Source organism: Dipodomys spectabilis, unplaced genomic scaffold, assembly GCF_019054845.1.
Source record: "Dipodomys spectabilis isolate Male_0828 unplaced genomic scaffold, ASM1905484v1 ptg000034l, whole genome shotgun sequence".
NCBI lineage: Eukaryota > Metazoa > Chordata > Mammalia > Rodentia > Heteromyidae > Dipodomys > Dipodomys spectabilis.
Window position 1 is genome coordinate 4,661,503 of NW_024870711.1, and position 20,317 is coordinate 4,681,819.

General features: G+C 42.4%; 1 protein-coding gene across 3 annotated transcripts; it reads left to right on the forward strand.

Moving 5' to 3' along the window:
• The first annotated feature begins 492 nt into the window (after positions 1-492).
• On the forward strand, positions 493-16,567 carry Casp2 (caspase 2). 3 transcript variants are annotated; one of them, XM_042677186.1, is made up of 11 exons: positions 493-663; positions 3,240-3,390; positions 3,692-3,859; positions 4,011-4,092; positions 4,629-4,723; positions 5,300-5,476; positions 9,824-9,952; positions 10,070-10,160; positions 13,641-13,790; positions 13,908-14,017; positions 14,172-16,567. In XM_042677186.1, the coding sequence occupies exons 1-11, from the start codon at positions 590-592 to the stop codon at positions 14,301-14,303; spliced, it is 1,359 nt and encodes a 452-aa protein (XP_042533120.1). In that variant the 5' UTR covers positions 493-589; the 3' UTR covers positions 14,304-16,567. The 3 variants fall into 3 exon arrangements, with proteins under 3 accessions (XP_042533120.1, XP_042533121.1, XP_042533122.1); XM_042677187.1 differs by lacking the exon at positions 3,692-3,859; XM_042677188.1 differs by lacking the exons at positions 13,908-14,017; positions 14,172-16,567 and adding an exon at positions 10,245-10,305 and having other exon boundaries at positions 13,641-13,728.
• The last annotated feature ends 3,750 nt before the right edge of the window (positions 16,568-20,317 follow it).

Genomic DNA, 20,317 nt, shown 5'->3' on the forward strand with positions numbered 1-20,317 from the left:
CACAAACTAACCCCCATGAACTGCACAGCCTACTGTCCTTTCAATACAAGGTGAAAACGCAAACCATGCCACCCACGCTGCTCTCAACCCCAGTCTCGGGCCAACGGCTGGGAAGGGATGGACTTCGAGGACCAGTTGTGCCTATGGGCAAGGGAGGACCGAATGCGACCAAGAGAGCCCCGAGAAAGTCTGGAAAAGCACCGATCGGTGCTCGAAACCCCGACACACACCAGCCTCCTCGGCTCCTGAGAACTTATCACAATAGGCGTGGCGGGAAGAGCGGGAGATGCCCGAAGGGGCGGAGGTGCAATTTCCGCGGGAATCGCCAGCCAATCGGATTCCCAAGCCTTCTCTTTTCCCGTCCCTTCCGTTCTGTCCACCGCTTTTTCGGACCGCATTGGACAACGCTGGTTCCCAGAGAGCGTTCTGCGCTTGCGCACGGCAGGGGCGGGAAGGCCTGCCTGGCGTCCGGATGGTTGGACGCATGCGCGGCGGACGTCGGGAGGCGGGGTGGGGACGCGGAGGAGGCCGCGGCCTCGGGTTTGTTTAGTTTGGGGGCGGTTCGCTCACAAGCTGGGAAAAGCGGGGAATGGCGGCGCCGCGCGCGGGTTCCCGACCTGTCCTGCAGCAGAAGGGGCTTATGGCGGCTGACAGGAGGGGCAGGTGAGAGGGGAAATAGACCCAGGGGGCTTTAGTGGGGCCCGCGCGAGCAGGCCGCGGTCGCCGACGCGCAGCCCAGCCGGCCCCGGCCCTCGGAGCCGCCGCCAGCAGCCGCTTCCTGCCGAGGGCGGGGGCCGGGAGCGGACGCGCGGGGGGCGCCCAGGCTCGCCCCGCGCGGCGGCGGGCCGGCCTCCTGGTCTCCGCCCCTGGGCAGAGCCCGCCGCGGCCTCCCTTTGTTTAGCTTCTGCTCGAGGGTCGCACTAGCTGAGTCCCGGCCCCCCTCCCCCTCCCCCCTCCCCTTCTCTCTTTTCTTTTTTAAACATCCCCCATCTGTTTCTCGAGTCTTGAACCTGAGGAGCTATAGTTTCTCTCCTCGAAAACCGACTAGATCTTCTGCAGACCTGGTCTGGGTGTTCATTTGATTTGATGACTGTCCCCGTCAATGACACTCTCTTCTCTCTCTCTCTCTGTGCATATATATATATATATATATATATATATATATATATATATATATGTGAATGAAAGCATTGCACGCTCTGGAAATTTGAGCCCTGGAGAGAGAGGGGGACTAGGAGGATTCTGGGTCTCGGGTTGTATCACTTGGCCCCTGCCATCTCCTGAATGACAGCATCCGAGAGGACACATTAATGGGTCCTGGAACGGGGACCTTCAGAAGGACACAGGATCAGAAACTTTGAGAATTCCCTTCCCCATGCTATGGGGTCCCAAATGCAAGGTGACTGGAAAGTTGACAAGAGTCTCCTCGGGTAGAACTAGGAAAATTGATGGGAACCGGAGAGAATGATAACAGGGACAACATTGACTGAGATGCCTTGAACTCACACACTGGCAGGTTGAATTGAAACCCCTTTGTACACCTACTTAAAGATGATTAAAAAAAAAAAAACCCACCATATGTATGAAATAGAGGAAGGAGTAAGAGGGCAGTGTAAATGGTGCATCACATAGAAACTAGTGAATTGTTGGGGGAAAATTCAGGCCCAGAACTTCAAAGAGTTTGGAATTGAAAGTCACTGAGTGAGTGAGTCTGGATGAGATTGCTGAGGGCAGAAGCTGTTTGCAGGGGGAGCCCTGGTACAGAATCAGGATTACACAGACCCAAGTTCCTCTGAAAAAAGATATGGCGTGTATGAAATAGAGAGTACCTAAGGAGAGTGGTGCACAAAAACTAAGGGAAAACAGTTTTAAGGAGTTGATGTTACCGGTAAACTGAAAGGATTCACCATTTCTTATGTGCCCTAAGGAAATACCCAGCAACCAGTACTATAATAGGTGTACTAAAATTTCTATGGGTTACTGTTACTGTTTTAGTGTCTTGTTGTTTTGCTGAAACTGGGGCTTGAACTCAGGACCTCAGGCTCTCCTTTGGCTTTTTCATTCAAATCTAGCATTCTACCACTTGAGCCACAGCTCCAGTTCCTTAAGGTGTTCTTAAAGGGGGGTCTGATTTGTGTAGATTTTGTTGCAGCAGATTTAGTGAAGGCTTGAGAATGACAGTATTTTGAACACCTCTGCTTTAGGATCCCACTTTTCTGCCTTCCTGGATCTCTTTATGTTTCTACCAGGTCCAGCTTTTCTGAGTAAATGTATAAGCCAGGTGCATCAGTATTTCATTGATTTGAAAATACATGTTTTTCTTCCACATTTTATTACCTTTGAACTCAAGATGCATTTAAAGACAGGTTTAAAGTTATAAACGGAACCTACCATATCTTTGTCACATGGACACCAGGCCTTGAATGTGGTCTTGTATTTGAAAACTAAGGAAACCGAAGAGCTCTAAATCTATGTGTATATTAATTGAATAGATGATGTGTATTGAATATGGGTTTTCTTAGTTCATAAACAGAAGTTGGTCTTTGCAACCATATAGGTAAACCAAGGAATTTTGAAATAAAGCTGTTTGTACTTAGGTAACTAAATTACCAAAATAATTTAACCATTACTTGCACTAAGTCTGTGATTTCAAGTTTCACTGATTGTATTCATCATTGATATGTTCCTACTGTGTTTTTTTTAAATCATGCTTTCTACTTATCTATATCTTTCTAGTGTTTTTTCTCTGAGGGATTTAAGCATTAAGAGTATATGTCTGTTAAAACAGGCCATTTGGCTTTACTTTTTGCTATTGTATTAAATCATTTTATTCCTCACCTAAGATTATGTTAAGCTTAAATTAATTTTAGATTATTTAAATAATAAGAAATGTTTTCTAAAATTAGTTTTAATTGAAATTGGTATCTCAAAGGAATATTCTTTTTTCTTTAATATATATCTGGTTGTGTATATCATTCTAAGCAAAATAGACATTTCCCTCTTTAAATCACACTACCCCATCTGGTCGTAGTTAAACATACTTGATAAGAATTACACATTATTTCCCTATGTCAGTGTGTTACTTCTTACTACATCTATCTTAATTTTAACTGGACTCAATAAATATACCTGGTCTTCGGAATAACTCCTATTCTTTGTGTTGTTCTTTCTCATATCTCTTTGGCTTTCTATATCAAGCCTTGTACCGCATGGCCTTTCTATTTATGTCCTGTGTGTAGGATAATGGGAGTGTGTGGTATGCATCCTGATCATCAGGAAACTCTGAAAAAGAACCGAGTGGTGCTGGCCAAACAACTGTTGCTGAGTGAACTGTTGGAACATCTCCTGGAGAAGGACATCATCACTTTGGAAATGCGAGAGCTCATCCAGGTATCGAGGTGAAAGAAAAGAGCAAAGAAGAGAAATGAGCCTTAGGGGTGGAAGAGCACATGATGGAATATGGAACAGATACAGTGTTTTACTATGAAAATGGAAATGCCCTTCTAACACTAGGGAGTTCGATAGAAAATGTATGTAGTTCCAGATGAACTGGGAGGACAGCACCTGTAAATCCTTTCCCCGAACAAAGTCTTAAGATGGGTGTAGTTCCCTAGTTAGAAAGGACGTATGGAAGTATAGGATTATAACTAGATAAGTAAATATGATCTTCTGTTTTATTCCTGTGTCTTAGGCCAAAGTGGGCAGTTTCAGCCAAAACGTGGAACTCCTTAACTTACTTCCCAAGAGGGGGCCCCAGGCTTTTGATGCCTTCTGTAAGGCGCTGAGGGAGACCAAGCAGGGTCACCTGGAAGATCTGTTGCTCACAACCCTCTCTGATCTTCAGCATGTACTCCCACCGGTACGGAGCCATAGATATGTGCTATCTTGGGAAGACTGTGGCTAGAAAGGGTTTTATTTTGGAGGGGATAGGGTTGGGGAGACTAGGTTTTGTTTTATTTGTACTAGACCATCTCCCTAAGGTCTTCATGCTGCGTTCCAATTTCTTACAGTTGAGCTGTGACTATGATGTGAGTCTCCCTTTCCCAGTGTGTGAGTCCCATCCCCCTCACAAGCAGCTCCGCCTGTCTACAGGTGAGAATTGATGGGGTAAAGGAGGTCTCACAGATTGACTTACCTGTTTTTGACTGTTACCTAGCTTTTCCCATAGGATGAGATATTTCATGTTGGGAACAGATCCCTCAGTGAATTCGTTAGGAGCTAGGGGACATTATTTGGGCCCATTTTCCTTCTGTCACAGATAATATTCTTCAAGGTCCTTTGAGCAATATATGGAGGTAGGAAATTCCTACACATGATTGAACAGTCTTTTCTTTAAAGTTCAATGAAAAAAGACTATTTGAGGCCACCAGCCTGTCTGTATTACCTGGATTTTCTGAAATAGCACTTTCAGTCATTCAGGAAGTTGGTCACCTACTATATACAGAGAAGCCAAGTGAAGAGATCCTAATTGTGAGCTAAAGCTAACAAGAGTCTGTACCCTCATGGAGCTTACAGATGGGGGGAGGGCTTACAAAACATCAGTTCAGAGAGTTGTCTATTCAATTGGGATGTACTAGGATTAATGTCTAAAGGTATACTAGTTATTTGTTTCTCTATCTATACTGTAGATACTGTGGAACACTCCCTTGATAATGGAGATGGTCCGCCCTGCCTTCAGGTGAAGCCTTGTACTCCAGAATTTTATCAGAAACACCACCAGCTGGTAAGTCTTGTATAACAACAGAAGGAAGAGAGTTGGGCAATGAGATATTTTTCCAGAGCATCTGATCCTAGTTTGTATGTATGGTTCTTGACCCCTTTATTAGAATGTCATTGTTGAGAGAATGCTATCTGGGAGAATTTCTCTGTTTTCAGGGGGGGTATTATTGTTTGTTTTTGCTTTTAAAGAAATGCCTGGAAGTGTTGCTGTGGCTCAAGTGGTAGAGTGCTAACCGTGAGCTGAAGAGCTGAGGGAGAGCACTCAGGCCCAGAGTTCAAGCCCCATGACTGACAAAAAAAAATGCCTAATGTGGCCTAATGTGGCTTAGTGCTTGCCCAGAATGCATGAAGCCCTGGGTTGAATTCCTCAGTACCACATAAACAGAAAAAGGCCAGTACTGTGGCCTAAGTGGTGGAGTGTTAGCCTTGAGCAAAAGAAGCTCAGAGACAGTGCCCAGGCCCTGAGTTTAAGCCCTAGGACTGGCAAGAAAAAATAAAGAAGAAGAAATGCCTAATCTAGCAGGGGTCATAGTTTCTGACATCAAGAAGCTCTTGATCTAACCTGCCTTCTTTCCCTTAGGCCTACAGATTACAGTCCCGACCCCGTGGCCTGGCACTGGTGCTAAGCAATGTACACTTCACTGGAGAGAAAGATCTGGAATTTCGCTCTGGAGGAGATGTGGACCACAGTACTTTAGTCAACCTCTTCAAGCATTTGGGCTTCAGCGTCCATGTTTTGCATGACCAGACTGCGCAGGTACTTAAGGGTTGGAAAGGCTGATAAGTAAAGGACTGAGCTCTCCTTTGAGGCCAGATTCTTCTGTTCCCATGATTCCTGGATGTGTCTTACAAGTTGGTTGCTCATTATACGCTCTTGCTTCTCTGTTCTATTTCCCTCCTTGCAATCTAGTAAAAATGATAGGGCCCACCAGCTGTTTCAACACTGACATCTCAGACTAGCTGTGCTTTCATAGAGTAATAATAGTCCTGGGTTAGGTTCTTTTACATGTTCAGAAACTTGATTCTCAGTCACTCAGGAAGTGATGAGACACTGAGATTTACCCTAACCAACTCAGAAAAGATATTTATAAACCAGGACTGCTCAGGACATTTACTTCCTAGCTAGTATCGTCACTTAGATGACCAACTAATGTTTAACTGATGACTTGAGCAGATACAATTCTTGAAAAGAAAATTTGCTAAAATTATTCTTGTAAGTACTATTTCATGACAATAAACTGTGTACCTTTCTCATGGCTACAAGTCTATTTTAGAGTAGATCATTTCTGCATTAGATTCTCAAATGATAAGTTACTGAGTATTTCCTTATGGGTTATTTTTTTACTGCAGCTCTGTTGTACTTCCACTCTTATCTTTAGGATTTCTGTTTTGAAGCTGACTGTAGCCTATTTGCAAATTTATTAGTACTATTTTGGGCCCATTATATGCCTATTTAAACTTGCCTTAGTGTTATCAGTGGTGAAATTAAAATTCTAGGAGATTTACTTTGACCTGTTGGGGTTGGAAATGGTTGTGGTCCTGGTTTTGTGTTCAGCATTTGTTTTGTGGTCTTCATTTATATCTCAGCTGTCTTGCTTCTGTGGAAATAGTTGAACATTTACTGTACAAATGGTATAGCATCAGTGGATGCCTAGTGCTGTCCTTTATATCCTAGGATTTTTTTTTCCTGTTTGTTGGTAATAGCCCATTCAAGGTAGTAAATCCACGCTTGTTCCATTTCCAGCCATTGCTGAAGAATTGAAGTAGGTTACATGCTGCCCAGAGAGGTCTGCTTGGCAAAAGGGAAGCAAGGGTAGCCTGCCCACTTCCACTGCTACGAAACTGTTAGCCCAACAAAATGTGGCTATATATTTTTTTCCTGAAGTTTTGGTCTAGCCATTCATTTCACTGGCAATGTATTAGGGCATGGTTTTCTAAACTGTTACTTAGTCAAGAAGAGATCTTATATAGTTGAGACTTAAAGGTACAATACTGAGTCACCAAATCAGCTATATACTTCTGACTTTGTTTAAACATTCAGTTGATTTGGTGAGTCTGTAAAGCAACTTCATAAGTGCTATTTCCTATAGTAAGTCTGAGGCAGATTCAAGGGCCTATTGAATCTCATACTCTGGTATGTCATTCTGCAACTGGAACTACAGTAAAGTTAAATTTTAAGTACTTTACAACAGATAACCAGATTAGCTGCCAATTTTTTTTTATATGTAGACATTGAGTTCAAGGGACTTCAGATAGATGAAGGAATAAGCTTTTACATCAACAGAAGAGGAACTTTGTCCTATATTCCTAAGGACCAAACAAAATCAAAGTCTTCTGCAGGAGCTAGAACTCCCTGGGTAGATGTGATGAGAAGGAGTGGAGTAGGAGGAAATTACAGAGGCTCTAAAGCAGAGGATTTGGTGAAGGCATGCAAGCCTAGGGGAATAGAGCATAGGTGAAATGTCACAAGCCAGATAATTGCAGTAGATGCCACAATGTGACACATTGGGCACCTGTATACTGCTCTTCTCTGGTGACCCTCTCTAGAAGCTATTCAATAATAATTTGGTGAGCAAAACCAAAAAACAGAACCACAAATTTTAATGTCTTATATAAAAATAGAAAATAGTCCTTAACCCTTGATGGTGCTAAAAAGGGAACACTGGTTTGTTGCTGGCCAACAAAACAGGTTTTTTTTCAGTGTTTCTCTTGGACATTAAATTCTGGTGTGTCTACCTCAGGAGGTTATACACTGCATTAGAACATAAATCTCCATTTCTAAAGCAGCACATTTCTTTTTATCAGATGTTAGTTATTTCACTTGTATTTGTGTCATCAACTGCAGTGACAATGTAAAGATAAGCTATGAGTCATCTCCAGGAAGTGCAGCCACTCATACAATTTTGCCACTAATTTCTGAGGTTCACAGGTTATTCTCATGTGTCTCACAGCACACATGAGAATAATATAAGAACTGTGCTATTTAATTTTATCAGAAATAAATTTGTGGGTCCTCCTCCCTTTATCCCCCTCTTCCCCCTCCCCTCACCCCCGCCCCACTCTCGTCCCCTTCCCAATTTTTCATGGGATTGAACCTTGGGCCTTGTATGTGCTAAAGCAGGCACTATACTACTTGAACTATACCATTTTTTAAAGCTATATTATGTGTGGGAAAATCCCTCAAATAATAATGATCTGCATTTGTTGAATAGTTTATTCTTACTAAGCTCAATTACAATGTGTATGCATTCTTGTCCTGCACTTTGTTGTTTTCTATCTCCTGACCTAATAATCTCAGAGTTCAAAAATACAGGTGACCAAATTTGTAATTTCTATTGCAAAATTAATTTAGGCAAAATTAATTTCTTTATCATCTATTCTCATGGCCAACTCCATAAGAACATCCACAACCATATAGTCCCATGAAATATATATATATTTTTATAAATAAATGATTATGATTGGCTTCTGTTAGCCCAGAAAGTATACATATATTTCCAATATCAATTGCTCCATTTCCATTGCAATCTTCCAAATATTTTATAAGTATTTATTTTTGTCTGTCATGGGGCCTGAACTCTAGGCCCAGGCGCTGTCCCTCAGCTCTTCAGCTCAAGGCTAGCGCTCTACCACTTGAGCCAATTTATAAATATACCAAATCATATACCAAATATGTAGGTTAGTGGGTTTTATACTGTAAGATACCAGAGTCAGCTGGAGGACTTGTTAAAACAGTTTGCCATCTCCAGTATTTTGCATTTGTCCTCAGTTCCTAGGTAGTGCTGCAGTGGTTGCTTTCTGCTCTGAATGTATCACACAAGTGTGCTTCACAATGTGAAGCACACATGTGCTAGAACTGTGGATGTTTATCCTTCTTATGTGTCCTTCAAGGTCAAAACAAAATGAACTGGTTCCTCTGTGTTTAATCTCAGGTGAGAGACTTGGATATCTTGTAATGCTGAGGAGGCATAGGTTTAAAAGTTGTTATACTGTTAGGTATCATAACTTTCTGATAGAACTGAATGCTTAAATTACTGGTGCAAGTATAAGGCGACTTAGAAGCCAAATAAAATTCTTAAGTTAGATGCCAAGGTTGAGCAGCAATAGGTTCCTTTTTTTTAAAAAGGCATTGTTCCTCTATTAGACATGCTCATAATAATGATACATTTGTGCAGTAAAAAGTGATACCACTTCGATATTGTCTCATTTACTCTTCTCACAAACTAAGAACAAATTGACTTATAATAATTTTCTGACAAAGTGAAACTTGGAGTTTTGAAGGACTATATCTGTTCTACCTTATCAGCCCAGAGATTAAACCCAGATGGGTCTGATCCATGGGTGAAATCATTCATGTTTACTCACACAAAGCATTTTATACAGAAATGGTCGTTGTCTGATGGATATCTATGATCCCTGAAAGAAAACACCAGACAATGTTGCTGCTCATTACTATGACACTGATACCCTCTGCTACAGAGTAGTTTATTCTCCTGTAGCTGAATAGATATGGTCATTACTGTATCATTTCTATATGAGGCCATTTGCTCTGTTTGATCAGGAAATGAATCTAAATTGATTAGCTCACATAGCTTCTTTGCTAGTAACTCGCTTTAATTTAACAGTTACTGTCTCAGTGAGTCTGCAAACTTGTGTTCATAATTTTGTGGCAGAAGTCGCGTGCATTTTTTTGATGAGTGCATAAGGTTCTTTAAGCTTCTTAGTAGGTCTCTGACTTCATATCACTGGCCACAGGAATATACAAAATACATTTTATCTTCTAATAACTTAAGCTTTTAAAAGTGTTTTTTTCATTAAATACTTACACAAGTTTCAGTTCCATGAGTCAAATTATGAGTACAAGATACCTTAATCAAAGTCACCCCTACCTACCATCGTTCTCTCCCATCTTTCCTCATCCTGTCCCTACTGTCAAGTTACGTAGTTCAGTTCTTACATTATATACATTGAATGGGACTGCATTTACTGTTTTGGCTTACTGGTATTCATTTTGTAGCTTGGAATTTTAAACAGAAAACTGGAGATAGGTGCTTGTCTTGGCTCCGACTATCATGAGCTATCCTGAAAGGTGTTTGTCTTGTAGGAAATGCAAGAGAAACTCCAGAGTTTCGCACAGTTACCTGAACACCGGGTCACAGACTCCTGCATCGTGGCACTCCTCTCGCATGGTATTGAAGGCAGCATCTATGGTGTGGACGGCAAATTGCTCCAGGTGCGTTTCATGTTGCACAGGCTGACTGTAGGCACTGGGCTGCCTCATCTCCCACTGATGTTTTTCTAATGATAGCGGCTGGCTGCCTAACCTCCTTCTCCCTTATCTCTCTGGCAGCTCCAGGAGGTTTTTCGGCTCTTTGACAATGCCAACTGTCCAGGCCTACAGAACAAGCCAAAAATGTTCTTCATCCAGGCCTGCCGTGGAGGTGAGTGCCTGGCAGGCCAGCACCTGGGCGGTGGCTCCTGGGCAGCCTCCCACCAGCTCTCACTTTCCTGTTTGCTCCTCTCAGGTGCTATTGGATCCCTTGGGCACCTCCTTCTGTTCACTGCTGCCACCGCCTCTCTTGCTCTGTAAGTGTCTCCCAATGCATGGGGTGTGCGGGGACTTGGGCAGCCCATGGCTCAGGCTGGTCAATCTCTGTGCACCACCATATCCTGTTTTCAGGATCTCCTGTCAATGTCTACCTTTTCTTCTGAGAAAATGGACTCTTTTTCCCTGCTTTGTAACTGTAACATACTCTTTTTTATTGTAACTCATCCTGATTAAGGATTTTCTGCTTGTCTTTTTCCTCTTTCTTACTTTCTTTCCTTTTTCCCCTCTCTGTCCCTTTCTACTTCCTCCTTGTACTTGTGTGACCACCCATGCTTCCATTCTTGCCTTCTTCCTTCATCATTCATGGGCCATGCAGGATAGCTGTACAGAATCTATGTCAGCCCTGGACTCTTTCCTGAGCTGCTTCTGTCCCTCTTCTTTCTTGCATGTAGTCTGTTCTACTCCTTTAAGAGCCAAGCCTCTGTGACAAGTCTTAGAAGACACACAGGCCTCCTTCTCATCCTGGAGGAAAACAGTAGTAATTAAGAGTTCTAAATTTGGAGTCAAATTCTCACTCTGCTACTTAGTAATTATATGGATTGGAGAAGCTACTTCTCATCCCTCCACCTCAGTTCCTTTCATATAAAATGTGAACATTTCATATCATTATACTTTCATCTTAAAGTTGTGGTGATTAAGAGCTTACTTAGCCTGGTACCTGACTGATGGTAAATCCACAGAGAAAGGTACCTGGGACTGCTCAGTGTGATTAGTGCCCTCAAAGGGCTTATGGTGTGGGTAACTGTACTTTATTCAAACAGGCAGGTGTCTTGTTTCCTCTCTTGTATGGTATTTAATATTGTTTTCCTAATCTAATATCACTGTAAAGTTTTTTTTCTACTAAAGTCCTGCAGTGTAACTAAGACTGCACTACACTTCTGCTACTCCTACAAAAGCAAGAGAGAATATGAAAACAAAAGCAAGTACACATGAGGTCAGTTAAGACTAGTTTTCAAGCAAGGATGAAATTACATGTGGACATGTGAAGGAGTATGCCATCATAATAGGTCATTTTAAGAAAGGTTAGTTGTGGCTAGGATAAGACTTAGTTGCAGTATGTATGACTCACAGAGGTCAGGGTGGTGGAGACCGAGAAGAAGAGCGGGCGAGAGATAAAAGGATGCATCCCCTCTATTACGTAATATCCCCTGATGCTCAGATCTAATTAAAAAGCTGAGCATCTGTGTAAGTATACAGTGAAATGTAGTTTATCACAGGAAGTTGAGCAGCTAATTACAAATTTTTAGACACAGCTGAGATTTTGGACTTGAGAGATAATAGTACGGAACTGTTGGGTGCTTAAGTAGGAAATAAGGTGATAAATTTTTCCAGAAGTCACCACAGGCCAGAGTTGCACTCACAAAAGAGCATGTGAGGTTAGGAAGGAAGTTAATTTTTCATTGGTTATTGTCTTTCCAGGCCCTGAGCACTACCCGACACATGATGGCACTTATAAATACTGAATGAATGGATGACAATTTTATCTGTCTAGAAAATTATAACAATAATAATAAAAAGCAGAAAAAGGGATATCGTAAAGAAAGACCCAGTAGCACTTACTGAATAATATGCACCTTCAAGGCAAGAGACAGGCTCCTGTCCCTTGGAGGACACGCTCACTTAGCTTGGCCTACTTTAGGAATCATTGCCAGCAAAACAAAACATTACTGGACATTTTCTTCTGAACTCAGATGTGGATGCAGTATTGGATCTAAACAGGGAGAAATGGGTTCTTTTTTGGAATAATTAAATATTTTGCATTGCCTCTCCAACTCCTCTAAAAATTATATCCAGGCATGGTGGCTCATGTCTGTAATCCTAGCTGTTCAGGAGGCCGAGATCTAAAGATCCTGGTTCAGAGCCAGCCCAGGCAGGAAAGTCTATGAGACTCATCTCCACTAAACTACTAAAAATAAATAAAATCCAGAAGTGGAGCTATGGCTCAAGTGGTAGAATGCTAGCCTTGAGCAAAAGTAGCTCAGGGACAGTGTCCAGGCCCTGAGTTCAAGCCCCAGGATTGGCACCAAAACAAACATAAATCCATTCATTCTACCAATGAGCAAGAAAGCCAAGCAAGATTACAGGGTACTGTTTCAAGCACCTCCTCCCACCCCAAGAGATAGAGGCAGATGGGAGGAGAGGATACGTACTTAGAGAGAGAAGAGATGGTAATGGTAAGGGATGGCCAGAAGTTAGTTGTTCCTATGAAAATTTGAACATACTAATCTTCCTTCCATATTTGGTAAAATAGTTAATGTCCATAAAAGCTTTGCCTAGTTGACTCTTGTTAGAATGTAAACTTAATAAGGGGAGTGATTTTGTTTTCCCTCATTGTTGTCTCTAGGTCTTACTAGAGAATGCTGCCTGGTACGTGGAAGTTGCTCAGTGAATTTTTATTGAACCAGTGAATCTTTGTCCATTTTACCACAGTTCTTCAAATATCTCTTCTTTGCTAGACCCTGAAAATAGCACATCAAGCAGGAAATACTGAAAAAGTCTTACCCTTAGTGTATTGATCTGTGTGTCTTTCCTGTCTCCCTTTTCTACAGACAGACAGGACCTCTGCCTAACCCCAAGATAAAACAGCAACTTGGAGTTCTTTTTAAACTTGGAGGAGAAAATCAAATTATCCCAATTTTAAGTTCTTCCTTTTTTGAATTTTTCTTCTAAATCTTGAATGTTTGTGATTATTTAACTTATGAAACTGATGAACAAATAGTAAATGCTATAACAATATCAGAAACACCTTGGAAATCACTGATTGTGCTTAATTTTACAGTTTTGGGGTCGCCATTTGTTTTTGCTGACAGGATATTTTGAGATTGTGATTTTTAGTGAACAGATTTTTGTTTTGTTGGTTTTGTTTTTGCTTATGTGATAAAACTAAATATCAATGTTTTATTATAAACAATGCAGTAAGAAGCCCTGTGACCTTAAGATAAATTTCTAACTGAACAAGTAAATTTTATTCTTAGATAATTTTAATTCCACTTACAAGGATTTCTTAATTTGATACCTTCTGCCTTACTTGGAATGGCAAGCGGTCTGGCCTTGTATGTGTGCATGTGCTTGAGTGCAGTGCCTAGTCTGCAAAAGGCGCCCTCTGAGGAATGGATACATGCATGCTGGGAAAGTAATATACATGGATTTTTGTTCGTTGGTTTGTTTTAATCCATCAGCAATAGGTTGGAGTCAACAGCTGGAACGGGTTCTTCCCTGTCACGGTTATAAAGGAACTTGGGCTTGCCTGTGACAGGCCCATGATCCATGGGGGGAAATAACACCTTTGTTCATTTTGTCTGCCTTTCTGCAGATGAGACTGACCGAGGGGTTGACCAGCAAGATGGGAAGAACCATGCAGGATCCCCTGGGTGTGAGGAGAGCGATGCAGGCAAAGAGGAGTTGCTGAAGATGAGACTGCCCACACGCTCAGACATGATATGTGGCTATGCCTGCCTCAAAGGTAGCGTGAGTCCGGAAATCCTACTCTTCTAGACTAGAGTTTTTCATGGTAGGCTGATTGGGAAGGGCACAAAGTGTAGTACAAGTCCAGCTGTGACTCTCACGTATCTGGTTGCAGGGACTGCTGCCATGCGCAACACCAAACGGGGTTCTTGGTACATTGAGGCGCTCACTCAGGTGTTCTCTGAGCGGGCTTGTGACATGCATGTGGCTGACATGCTGGTTAAGGTAGGTCAGCCCTGGCTGCCTCCATGAGCCTTTGCAACTTCCCCATCCCCCTTCCCTTGCACTGATTTCCTGGTCCTTTTACCATCCCCGTGGGGTTGTGTCATGGAAGCACAAAGCAGTCTCAGACTTTGGATCGTTGGTTCTGCCTTCCCAGGTGAATGCACTTATAAAGGAGCGTGAAGGCTACGCCCCTGGCACAGAGTTCCACCGATGCAAGGAGATGTCTGAGTATTGTAGCACTCTGTGCCGTCACCTCTACCTGTTCCCAGGACACCCTCCCACGTGATGCCACCTTCCTGTTCATGCTGTTGGGAGCCATTGGACCACCAAAGGCACAAGAGAGCCTTTTCTTCAGGACGAATGGTTTCCGTTCTGCCCCCTCAGGGATGTGGCTTGTTTCCTGTGCCCATCATCTCCTCCTTGGTATCTGGACTCGAGACCAGCCTCTCCTGGGTGGCACTGACTCCTTGTAGAGCCAACAACTCTGGCCGTACTTGTTGCTGGGAATGTTTTGTCTGTGGCCTGGCAGGTGATATGAACACAATGTGGTCATGGAAGAGGGCATGTGGATCACTGGTGTTTGTGGTATTCTGTCCTCATGGCTTTTAGGTAGAGCACTTTGTTACTGCTTTCAGTTCAGACACCTCAGCAATCATCTACTGTTTTCATGGTCCAGCTCCTTTTGTACCATGGTGAGAGTGGAAGGTGTCCTTGTTTAGACATTTTCATTTGGCTTGAAGAGGCAATTGTGACAGCCTCGCCCTGCTTCTAGGGGTGCGGGATGGTGGTCCCTGTGCCTCCCCATCAGGACTGCAGGCCCAGGATAAAGACAAGCATCTCAAACACCCCCCCCCCCCACCTGTGCTCCTTTGAGTTCCAAGCACCCAGACTTTCAACAGAGCCTCTGGTCTGCATGCCTTGCATTTGGAAATAGAATGATCTTTCTTAGTTGATCTTTCCCTGAGCTGTTATGCTTTCAGGAGTGTCAGCAGGAGTCCAGGAAGAGTGGTGTACCTCCTCTCACTGTCACCTGTGAAGTGTCTGCTTTTTCCTTCCTGTGAGGTGTCACTTCCATGCAATCAGCTGTGCCTCATATCTGAATTTTTCTGTAGAAGCTTTCTAGTTGTTAGCTCCCTGTTTCATCTCATCCTATTCACTGCTGCCACCAACTCTGTCTGACATACTCCTGCACTTGATCTTTTCGCTGCTCACGGGTGTAACAGTATCTTGTTCTTGCCCTCTGCTTCTCTGTCAGACTCTCCTTTGATTTTGTATGGCCTCAGCTCTATTTCTGTTTAATGCATATATTACCATACAGATGTTACTCTTCCAACCGAAAAACTTCCTTCTCTCTGCCCTTGAAAACTTCCTGTTCTTAAGACCTTCTTTTGTATTTATTTCCATTCTTGTCTTCCTGTAGTCTATTCTCCACACAACAGAGTAGTTTTTTGTTTTTTAAGTATAAGTTAGATCCTTTACTGCTTGGAACCCTTTGACCTCCTGTACATCTCATAAGACCTACCCATGCCCCCTGCCGTACTTTATTTCATCTGGTTCTTAACTTCCCCTTGAACCTCGTTTAATGGTGATTTCTCACTGTGCTCCAGCCCCAGTGAGCTCCTTGATTGCTCAGATGTTCTGTGTTCTCCATCCCACCACTTTTGCTTTTCCTTTTGCTGGTACTGGGGCTTGAATTCAGGGTCTCACACTTGCTTGGCTTGCTTGCTTGCAGCTGGTACTGTACTACTTCATGCTGGCTAGATAAGAGTGTTGGGGGCCTTTCTGCTAGCTTTGAACTGTGATCCTTTGCATCTCAGCCTCTTGAGTAGCTAGTGTTACAGTAGTGTGTCACCAGTACCTAGCTTCCATCCCATGCTCTTGAATAAGAGAGGCATCTTATTCTTCAAGTATGATGGGGCCTTCCCACCATTCTGTCTGCAAACAGTCTTCTGTATTTCATAATTACTGCATCTTATTAATCCTTCATTGTACTTAACTGCAATCTGTAATGATATGTTTTCTTGTTTTACTTACTCATTTTTACCTCTCCTTCTTGGCTGTAAACTCAAAGAGAGTACAAACCCTGCATTTCTTACTCATCAGTATATACCCAGAGCCTAGCACTTATTAGGTCTTCAATAAATGTTTGTTGAATGACAGAAGGAGGCAAGTATCCAACCCCTCCTAGAATCCTACTTTTTGGCAGAATTTCTCATTTGACATTATGCACAGTTTAGTATTTTCAGTCTGTTTTTCTGGGTTATTTTTATCTACTGGTATTTTTAGATCCTTGAAGACAAATGATCTGTGAGACGACTTCCTTCACATCTCCCATGGTGCCTAGCAAAATGCTAGGCCCAAAGTAATAGTCAAGGTGCTCAATTAATGTTTGTTCCACGCCGAGTGGTTTGGAGACTTGCTCCCACATCCTGCCTTTGGGTCAGTCAGTCAGTACAGGATGGACATATTTGAGTGGTAGAACTTTTCCACTTCCCACTGCCAAGATTTTGTATTGCCATCAGGTGCCAAATAAATATTGATGTTTGTAACGTGTGTAATGTCAATTTCTATAGATACTCATCTTCTGGAGCCTATATCTTTCAGTTTCTTTAGCTGTCTCTCCCCCACCCCTAATACTGGGCCATTTCTCCTCACCTCACAAAACACACCTAGAGCTGAAAACCTTATTTTTTTTAATTACTCTTTTTGTACATATTAGTTGGCATAGCCCAGGAATTTCTCATGGTCATGTAAGATGGAAGAGTTAAGCAAACAGTGATAGTTCTTATCTGATTACAGGATGGGGGCTGGAGTAATAGGGTTCGAATAGGAAGCTGATGTTGAAAGGATAATAGGATTTTATTTAGCAACTTGGTCCAAGATTTAAGATTTCTCTAGAGTGGACAGATAACTAGAAAATTCTAGGACAGTACAAAAGACAGGTATATCAGTGGACTGTTGAGGAGTACTTGGTGCATTCCTAGAGAGGTGAGTGCCTGACACTTGGGCTAGAGATGGTCTAGCAAGTAGTAGAACATTCTGTAGCAACATTGGGTCGGAAACAGCTGTGAAAGTTGCTGAGGTATACAAAAGAGCAAAAGATATTGAAGCCTTGAAGCACATTACCAGGTAATAGTTTGACATGAAAGAACATTAGGAGCAAAAAGTATGAAAAGCAGTTGGTTGTATACTGCAGAGTAAAACATCATCTCAAAGGGTGAGACACAAAAATCCAGGAAAGGTTAAGAAGTTACTGAATAGTGAAAACGAGTACCCATTTTTAGGGATAGGAAAGCTTATGCAAGGTCGAGGAGCTGGGAATTACAAAGCCATGTCTGAGCTAGAGTCCACGTCCTTCCCACCCGCCCTTGAGTAGGGTGTCAGGTTGAATTTCACAGCTCTGTTCCCTTCCCCCACTTACCTCTGCCAGGGGATTCTCTTCTAAAATTATCCCCCTCCCTGAGCTGGGGGCTGCCCTCTGCTGCCCTTCTCTATCCTGTTTTCTCAGATGGAGAAAGGAAAGCAGAAAGACATGAAACAAGCAAGTATTCCCATCAAAATGTGGTTTAAGAAGAAAAGGAGAGGTAGCTAAGGAGGAAGAAGACAATAGTAGTAGCTGCACTTGTTTGGTCTGTGGTAGGCACTAAATGTGGAGCCTTGCATCTTACCAAATAGACCCATGAGGGAACCATTTTCCCATGTATTTCAGAAGATTAAGAGTCTCAGAGACACTGAACTACCAAAAGAGAAAGAAATGTAGTCAGAAGGGCATGAACTCTGGAGTTTTTATATATAGATCTCATTTTAAATGCTTGCTCTGCCTTTAATAATGTTTTGGAGACCTTGGCAGAGATACCCAATAACCTCAGTTACCCTTACTTAAAAATCAAGAAATGAGCCGGGTGCTGGTGGCTCATGCCTGTAATCCTAGCTACTCAGGAGGCTGAGATCTGAGGATTATGGTTCAAAGCCAGCCTGGGCAGGAAAGACTGTGAGACTCCTATCTCCAATAAACCACCAGAAAACCGAAGTGGCGCTGTAGCTCAAGGGGTAGAGCACTTGCCTTGAGCTGAAGAGCTGAGGGACAGCGCCCAAGCCCAGAGTTCAAGCCCCACAACTGATCAAAAAAAAAAAAAAAAAAATCAAGAAATGCTGAGTGCTGGTGGCTCATACCTGAAATCCTAGGTATTCAGGAAACAGATTTGAGGATCCTGGTCAAAGCCAGCCTAGGCTTTTTTTCTGATTAACAACCAAAAAAGGCCTGAGGAGGAGCTGTGTCCCAAGTGGTAGAATGCTAGCCTTGAGGAAAAAAAAGCCTAGAGACAGCTCCCAGGCCTTGCATTCAAACTCCAGCACACACACGCACAAACACAAATTCTACTTTGAACAATACCTATGAGAGTTGAATGTGATGATGTAGGGGAAAGGGTGTTGTGTTTGTAAAACCTGGAGAGAGTGGAAGAGATGTGCTACAGAAAAGGTGTAATCTGTTATATATGGGAAGGAATGAAGGAGAGCAAGGCTGGTAAGGAATAGAGACGTGAACACCAGTGAGGCCTATTGTAAACAGAAGGTGTCCAGAGAAGCGGTACTTGCTTTGCTGAAATGTCAGCAGTGAGCATGGATTCCATGCCTGAATGTACAGAAGGAAATACATGACTGAAAACAAAGTATGATGGTTGTGTTTAATCTTCTGTACGTTGGAAAGGCTAGAGTTGAAACGCAAGAATGTAACAGAGAAATCTATGCAGAAAGATTGTTCAGGGATACTGAAAGACTATCTCCTAACAATTACCAATATCCCCAAGACAGATTTTCCCCTTCTTGGATCCTTGTATCTTGCCTACTTTGTACAACTTTCCTTCAGATCACAATTCCATAGCCTGTAGATTTTAACCTTTTAGTATCATAGACCCTAGGAGAACCTACTTAAAACTTTAGAAGAAAATATATATCAGTCATGCCTATTTACAAATTTGCTTTCAAGTTTAAAAGCTTCATGGAACTACACAGAAGCCTATCTTTGGCTTTCCAAATCAGAACCTAAGCACTAGGTCCAATGGGCTGTTGGAATGAAGGCTGGGCCTGATTTATATCTAGGTTTCTTGCAGGAGAGCATGCATGAGGTTTAAACTATTCCTAATTTTGAACATGAGCTAACTTACTCTCTGGCAGAATAGATATCAGCACTAGCAGCCTGTGGTTGTCTTTAATCCTCCTAATTTAAGAAGGGGTTCTAGAATTGTAGCTGATGGTTTGGAAAGACATGTTCCCACTAGGTCTGGCCAATGTGAATAGCTTCACAGTCCTGCTAGTGTCTGCCTTCAAATATTAGTCCATGACTGAGCTGCTGTTTTTGTGACCTGCTAATAGGAACTGTAAGGAAACCATAATTGCTTGTTTTTAAAAGTTCCATATAGAAGGGAAAAGCAAAGGAAAGGGTGCCACTGTTCCAAAAACAAATATTCATTACCTGATTTGTGAAATGATAACCCCCTGTGTACAGCACCTTAACAACAATAAAATTTTATATATATATATATATATATATATATATATATTAACTACCTTATAGAAACACTACCTTGAGAGAGCCTGATTTCACAAACAGGTGAAAAATCTGTTTTTGAAGCCCTTCAAGAATATAGTCTCACTTTGGTAATCTTTATTAAAAAAGGGTTCCTCTACTCAGGAGGCTGAGGTCTGAGGATTAAGGTTTGAAGCCAGCCTGGGAAGACAAAGTGCAGGTATGTCTCAAGTGATAGAGGAACAGCCTGAGCTAAGCCAAACAAGAGCTTTAGACTGTGTGTTCAAGTCTCAATAGTCTCTCTCTCTCTCTCACACACACACACACACACACACACACACAAGTGCAAGTTATCACACAGACCCTTTAATCCCTCAGCCATCCAACTTTTGTTATCTGTGGGTGGATACATAGGACTAATGCTAGAAAAGATGTTGGTTTTTTGTTTGTTTTACTTTATTGGTATGTAACTGACAAATAGGAATTGTGTTTATTTAAGATGCAATGACATATGCGTACATTGTGAAATCACTACAATCAAGGTAGTTAACCACCTCATAGTTACTTTTTTATTGCTGTTGTTGTTGTTGTTTTGCCGGTTGTGGAGCCTGAACTCTGGGCCTGGGCACTGTACCTCGGCTCTTTCAGCTCAAGGCTAGCACTCTACCACTTGAGCCATAGCACCACTTCTAGCTTTTTCTGTTTTATGTGGTGCTGAGGAATCGAACCCAGGGCCTCATGCATGCAAGGCAAGTACTCTATCACTGAGCCAC